This window comes from Mustela lutreola, chromosome 7 (assembly GCF_030435805.1).
Source record: "Mustela lutreola isolate mMusLut2 chromosome 7, mMusLut2.pri, whole genome shotgun sequence".
In the NCBI taxonomy this organism is placed as follows: Eukaryota; Metazoa; Chordata; class Mammalia; order Carnivora; family Mustelidae; genus Mustela; species Mustela lutreola.
In genome coordinates, this window is record NC_081296.1 from 59,641,349 (window position 1) to 59,649,361 (window position 8,013).

Below are 8,013 nucleotides of genomic sequence, written 5' to 3' on the forward strand. Positions count from 1 at the left end.
CAGAAGAAAGAGAAATTAAGCAGTCAATCCCATTTACAATTGCACCCAAAACCATAAGATACCTAGGAATAAACCTAACCAAAGAGGCACAGAATCTATACTCAGAAAACTATAAAGTACTCATGAAAGAAATTGAGGAAGACACAAAGAAATGGAAAAATGTTCCATGCTCCTGGATTGGAAGAATAAATATTGTGAAAATGTCTATGCTACCTAAAGCAATCTACACATTTAATGCAATTCCTATCAAAGTACCATCCATCTTTTTCAAAGAAATGGAACAAATAATTCTAAAATTTATATATTTTTTTTAATAGTTTGTATTTCTTTGGTGTTAGTTGTGATCTCTCCTCTTTCATTCATGATTTTATTTATTTGGGTCCTTTCTCTTTTCTTTTTGATAAGTCGGGCCAGGGGTTTATCAATTTTATTAATTCTTTCAAAGAACCAGCTCCTAGTTTCGTTGATTTGCTCTATTGTCTTTTTGGTTTCTATTTCATTGATTTCTGCTCTGATATTTAGCCAAAGGGATATTGAAAAAGAAAGCCAACGTTGGTGGCATCACAATTCCGGACTTCAAGCTCTATTACAAAGCTGTCATCATCAAGACAGCATGGTACTGGCACAAAAACAGACACATAGATCAATGGAACAGAATAGAGAGCCCAGAAATAGTCCCTCAAATCTATGGTCAACTAATCTTCGACAAAGCAGGAAAGAATGTCCAATGGAAAAAAGACAGCCTCTTCAATAAATGGTGCTGGGAAAATTGGACAGCCACATGCAGAAAAATTAAATTGGACCATTTCCTTACACCACACACAAAAATAGACTCAAAATGGATGAAGGACCTCAATGTGCGAAAGGAATCCATCAAAATCCTTGAGGAGAACACGGGCAGCAACCTCTTTGACCTCTGCCACAGCAACATCTTCCTAGGAACAACGCAAAAGGCAAGGGAAGCAAGGGCAAAAATGAACTATTGGGATTTCATCAAGATAAAAAGCTTTTGCACAGCAAAGGAAACAGTTAACAAAATCAAAAGACAACTGACAGAATGGGAGAAGATATTTGCAAACGACATATCAGATAAAGGACTAGTGTCCAGAATCTATAAAGAACTTAGCAAACTCAACACCCAAAGAACAAATAATCCAATCAAGAAATGGGCAGAGGACATGAACAGACATTTCTGCAAAGAAGACATCCAGATGGCCAACAGACACATGAAAAAGTGCTCCATATCACTCGGCATCAGGGAAATACAAATCAAAACCACAATGAGATATCACCTCACACCAGTCAGAATGGCTAAAATCAACAAGTCAGGAAATGACAGATGCTGGCGAGGATGCGGAGAAAGGGGAACCCTCCTACACTGTTGGTGGGAATGCAAGCTGGTGCAGCCACTCTGGAAAACAGCATGGAGGTTCCTCAAAATGTTGAAAATAGAACTGCCCTATGACCCAGCAATTGCACTATTGGGTATTTACCCTAAAGATACAAATGTAGTGATCCAAAGGGGCACATGCACCCGAATGTTTATAGCATCAATGTCCACAATAGCCAAACTATGGAAAGAACCTAGATGTCCATCAACAGATGAATGGATCAAGAAGATGTGGTATATATACACAATGGAATACTATGCAGCCATCAAAAGAAATGAAATCTTGCCATTTGCAACAACATGGATGGAACTAGAGCATATCATGCTTAGCGAAATAAGTCAAGCAGAGAAAGACAACTATCATATGATCTCCCTGATATGAGGAAGTGGTGATGCAACATGGAGGCTTAAGTGGGTAGAAGAAGAATAAATGAAACAAGATGGGATTGGGAGGGAGACAAACCATAAGTGACTCTTAATCTCACAAAACAAACTGAGGATTGCTGGGGGGAGGGGGTTTGGGAGAAGGGGGTGGGATTATGGACATTGGGGAGGGTATGTGATTTGGTGAGTGCTGTGAAGTGTGTAAACCTGGTGATTCACAGACCTGTACCCCTGGGGATAAAAATATATGTTTATAAAAAATAAAAAATTTAAAAAAAAAAACATTTAAAGAAGAGTTAATACCTAGTCTTCTCATACTATTCCAAAAACAGAAAAAAAATGAAAACATCTACATTCATTCTATGAGGCCAGCATTACTGTGACACCAAACTGGATAAAGACACCACTTAAAAAGAGAAGTGCAGGCCAATATCCCTGATGAACACAGATGCAGAAATTCTCAATAATAGACCAAAAAACTGAATCTAACAAAACATTAAAAAATCATTTACCACAATCTAGTGAGATTTATTCTTGGGTTGCAGGTGTGGTTCAATATTCTTAAATCAATCAATGTGCATTACATTAATAAAAGAAAGGATAATAACCATATAATCATTTCAATAAATGTAGAAAAATCATTTGACAAAGTAAAATATCCATTCATGATAAAAAAAAAAATCTTCCACAATTAGTATTAGAAGGAACATACGTCAACATAATAAAAGCCATACAGTATCATCTTAAATCAGGAAAAATGGAGTTTCTCCTCTACAGTCAGAAAAAACTAGGATGTCCATTCTCACCACTGTTATTTAACATAGTACTGGAAGTCCTAGCCACAGCAATAAGACAATAAAATTAAATAAAAGCATCCAAAGTGGCAAGGAAGAAGTAAAGCTTTTGCTATTTGTAGATGGCAAGATACTATATATAGAAAACATGAAAGATTCTACCAAAAACCTGTTAGAAATGATAAATAAATTCACTTATGTCACCAGACACAAAATCAACACGCAGAAATCTGTTGCATTTCCATACACCAATAATGAAGCCCCAGAAAGAGAAATTAAGGACTCAGTTCTATTTACCATTGCACAAGAACCATAAGATATATAGGAATAAACCTAAGCAAAGAGGTGAAAGACTATACTCTACAAACTATAAAACACTGATAAAGAAATTTAAGACCACAAAAATGCAAAGACTCGGGGGTGCCTGTGTGGCTCAGTGGGTTAAGCCTCTGCCTTCAGTCAGGTAATGATCTCAGGGTCCTGAAATCAAGCCCCGCATCAGACTCTTTGCTCAGCAAGGAGCCTGCTTCCCCCTCCTTCTTCTGCCTGCCTCTCTGCCTACTTGTGATCTCTCTCTCTCTCTGTCTCTCTGTCAAATAATAAACAAAATCTTAAAGAAAAAATGGAAAGACAGTCCATGCTTATGGATTGGAAGAAAAAATACTGCTAAAATATCTATACTACTCAAATCAATCTACATATTTAATGTAATCCAAATCAAAATACCACCAGCATTTTTCACAGAGCCAGAACAACCCTAAAATTTTATGAAACTACACACAAAGACTCGGAATAGCCAAAGAAATCTTGAAAAACAAGAGCAAATCTGAAGGCATCACAATACTAGACTTTGAGCTATACCACAAAGCTGTAGCCATCAAAACAGTATGGTATGGCACAAATATAGACACATGGAACAATAGAACAGAATAGAAAACCCAGAAATGGACCCAAAACTTTATGGTCAATTAATCTTCAGCAAAGCAGGAAAGAATATCCTATGGAAAATCTCTTCAACAAATGGGAATAACTTTTGGGGAAATTTTGACAGCTATATGCTAATGAATGAAACTGGACCACTTTCTTATACCACACACAAAATAAATTCAAAATGGATAAAAGACCTAAATGTGAAACAGGAAACCACAAAAATCTTAGAGGAGAACATAGGCAGCAACTTCTTTGACACTGGCCACAGCAGCTTCTTTCTAGATATGTCTCCTGAGGCAAAGGAAACAAAACAAAAAATAAACTATTTCATCAAAAAATAAAACTATATCATCAAAAAATAAACTATATCATCAAAATAAAAAGCTTGCAACAGAAAAGGAGACAATCAAGAAAACTAAAAGGCAACGTATGGAATGGGAGAAGATTTGCAAATGACATACCTGATAAGGGGCTAGTATCTAAAAATCTATAAAGAACTTATCAAACTCAGCACCCAAAGAAACAAATAATCCAGTTAAATAATGGGTAGAAGACATGAATAGACATCTTTCCAAAGAAGGCATACAGGTAGCCAAGAGACACATGAAAAGATGCTCAACATCAAGGAAATGCAAATAAAAACCACAAAGAAATACCACTGTATGACTAAAATCAACAACACAAGGAACAACGTAGTGAAGATGCAGAGAAAGGGGAACCCTTTTGCATTCTTGGTGGGATTGCAAACTGGTACAGCAACTCTGGAAAACAATATGGAGTTTCCTCAAAAAGTTAAAAATACAACAATCCTGCAATTCAGCAATTGCACTCCTAGGTATTTACCCAAAGAATACAAAAACACTAATTCAAAGGGATACTTGTACCCCAATATTTATGGCAGCATTATCTACAACAGCCAAACTATGGAAGCAGTCCAAGTGACCATGGACTAATGAATGAATAACAAAGAGTTGTATTCTTACACAGCCATAAAAGAAGAATGAAATCTTTCCATCTGCAACAATGTAGTTAGAGCTAGAGAGTATTATACTAAGTGAAGTAAGACAGTCAGAGAATGACAAATACCACATGATTTCACTCTTAACAAACTATAGAACAAACTCATGGTTACCAGAATGGGGCAGGAGGGAAGAAGGAAACAGGTGAGGAGATTAAACAGTGCACTTGTGATGAGCAGTGGGTATTATATGGAAGTGGTGAATCACTGTATTGTACCCCTGAAACTAATATTACAGGGTGTGTTAACTAACTAGAATTCAAATAAGCTTTTTAAAAGTTGAATAAAATACAACAAGTGAATAAACAAAAGGCATAATGAGATCTGCAGATACAAAGAAGAAATTGATAGTTTTCAGAGGGGAGGGAAGTGGAGGGTGGGCAAAATGAATGAAAGTGTGTGGAAGATACAGTACTCTAGTTATAGAGCAAGTAAGTCATGGGAAGAAAAGACACAGCATTGGTAATATACTCAGTGGTATCATAACAACACTGTATGGTGATGGTAGCTACACTTATGGTGTGCATAGCATAAAATATACGAAGCTGAATTGCTGTTATATACCTAAAACTAATGTAACACTATGTGTCAACTACACTGAAATTAAATTTTTAAAATTTTTCAATTAAAATAAAATAGATAATTAAATATATACGAAATCCTCTAGGCCATATATTTTAGGGTACTTCAATGAATTCCTGGAACCAATTCCAGACATAGAGTAAGCACAGCTCCATATATATAGTAAGACAAAAAAATCATTTCAGAGAACAAATGAATGAAACAAAGAATGAATTACTGGTTCATGAATGTGCACATGTATGTGATCAAAAGGAAATCAGAAGGTGTCATTGGTTTATGCTTTTCAAAATTCTTCCCAGAAGGAGTTACATCACCAATAGATAAAATACTGAGTAATCATGAGGCACTTATCTAAGAGAAAGGTTAGCAAGAAAAGGGGGCTGACGTGAGAACACAATGAAGCAGGGAAGATCAGTACTCCTCTAGTCTGAAATCAGATTGTTTTTAATTATCTGAAGAACAATATGAACACAAAATTTTCCTGCTGAACAAGGTAACTATGTCCTCCAAATCATAAAGAAAAAGTTGGCTTGTAAGAGACCTGAGGAACTTGGATTAGATGGGGCACCTGAGTGGGTCAGATGGTTAAGCCTCCACCTTCAGCTCAGGTCACGATCTCTGGGTCCTGGGATTGAGCCCCACATCAAGCCTTTCATTGGGCTCCCAGATCAGCAGGGAGTCTGCTTTTCCCACTGCCATTCTCCCTGCTTGTGTTCTCTATGTCTGTCTCCCTCTCTAATATAAATAAAATCTTCAAAAAAAAAAAAAAAAAACCTGGATTAGAGATGACTATTTCCCAACTCACCAAAGGAATAAGAAAAAGAGCCATTATTGGTAAAAGAGGAGATTATCAATTTTAAGTGAGTAACTAGCACCTGGGATACATCAAGAGAAAGATTATAAGAAAGTATGTGGATAAATTGAACAAACAATGATAAACTGAAAACTTTAACAGAAAAAGTGAAGCTAAGAAAAGTAGCACATGTATGTGCAACTCCATAAGAATCAACATAAGTTTTCAATTAAGGTTTTATTTGTCTAAGTCTTCATTATTCAAAGGAAAGAGGAGCGTTCTTAAAGGTTGTAGTAACATGTGAATCAGCTGCAGATGCACTAAAGAAGCCAGTTCTAAAATGCCAGATACAAGCTACATGATGATCACAATAAAAATCTTATATCATTTTTATGAAATCTTTCTAAAAATCACTAATGGTCTGAAAGCTCTTTTCATTGCTGCCTTCATCTCTTTACTCCTGAATGTGTAGATGACTGGATTCAGAAAAGGAGTGAGAACAGCATCAGAAAAAGCAAGAAATTTGTCCAGTTGTGAATTGGGATGTGGCCATGTATAGATAAACATGGTTGGGCCAAAGAAAAAAAGGACCACAGTAATATGAGCTGACAGTGTGGAAAGAGCTTTGGACGAACTGCCTGAGGAATGTTTCCAAACAGTAAACAGAATGAAGATGTAGGAGATGAGGAGTATAGAGAAAGAACCAACACAGAGGAACCCACTGTTGACAGTGACCATGAACTGCAATCTGTAGGTATCTGTACAAGCCAGTCTGAGGAGACGAGGAAGGTCACAGTAAAAGCTGTCCAATACATTAGGACCACAGAAGGGTAAATTAACAATAAATGCTAGTTGGAACAGTGAGTGTATTATGCCAAGGGCCCAAGCAGCAACCAGAAACAAAATGCACATCCGTGGACTCATGATGGTCAAGTAGTGCAGAGGCTTACAAATGGCAACATATCTGTCAAAGGCCATGGCAATGAGCAGCACCATCTCCACGCCACCAATGACATGGATGAAGAATATCTGGGCAATGCAGCCTCCAAAGGAGATAACTTTGCGCTTTCTGAAAAGATCATAAATCATCTTGGGTGAGGTGGCAGAGCAGGCCCCCAAGTCAATGAAAGAGAGACTGGCCAGTAGGAAGTACATGGGGGAATGTAAGTGAGGATCGATGGTCACAGAAAACACAATGAGGATGTTTCCTGTCATGCTTGCCACATAGAGCACAGAGGAGAACACCAGGAGAAGAAGCTGGATCTCCCATGAATGAGTCAGTCCCAGAAACACAAACTCAGACACAACTGAGTGATTCCCTCCATCCATGAACCCAGCCAACTCGGCTGCACTGAAATGAGGAAAACTAACAATATGAGAAAGAAATTATGATTTTCAAGAATGAGAGTGGTACTAACGATTTATGTTGCATTACAAATGAGATCTACCTGGTAACCCAATTCTTCAGACTTCATAAGTAATGATGAAAATGACAATGACATAAGCACAACTCAGGAGATCATATTATAACTGAAACTATCAGGAAAATCTCTCATTGCCTAAAATTAATAGAAGAATTTGGCAAGAAGAAAAGCTTCACAGGTGCCTGTAACAAGAAACAGAATATACAGCAAGAAGGTGTATTTGCTCACAAAAGAAAAGGAGACAGCAAGTAAATATAAAATTTAATTACCCACAAAGGAAAATTATACAGTTATACAAATTATATCTGACCTTAATTTCCCATATCAAAATATTTCATCTCCCTTTTATGATCATTTTCAGGGGCACCTGGGTGGCTCAGTGGGTTAAGCCTCTGCCTTTGGCACAGGTCATGATCTCAGTCCCGGGATCAAGCCCCGCATCAGGCTCTCTGCTCAGTGGGAAGAATGCTTCCCCCTCTCTCTGCCTGCCTCTCTGCCTACTTGTGATCTCTGTCTGTCAAATAAATAAATAAAATCTTTAAAAAAAAAAAAAAAAAGAAACTATGATCATTTTCAATTTCTTCTCTCTGTACAATTTACAGTCAGAGTAAGTAAGATTGTGGAGAAACTGATTAATCAATGGATCACCATTTAGGAATGAAAGTTTTCTGAAACATGAGATGGGAATGAATTAAGGA

General features: G+C 37.1%; 1 protein-coding gene across 1 annotated transcript; it reads right to left on the reverse strand.

Annotated features, from left to right (window-relative positions):
- Nucleotides 1-6,281: 6,281 nt before the first annotated feature.
- On the reverse strand, nucleotides 6,282-7,220 carry LOC131835291 (olfactory receptor 4F3/4F16/4F29-like). Its single transcript, XM_059179647.1, has one exon. It carries the CDS (start codon nucleotides 7,218-7,220, stop codon nucleotides 6,282-6,284), a length of 939 nt encoding a protein of 312 aa, XP_059035630.1.
- Between the last annotated feature and the right edge of the window lie 793 nt (nucleotides 7,221-8,013).

Excerpts from the sequence above, each read along its gene's own strand:
- LOC131835291 (XM_059179647.1), bottom strand. The coding sequence starts at position 7,220 with ATGGATGGAGGGAATCACTCAGTTGTGTCTGAGTTTGTGTTTCTGGGA.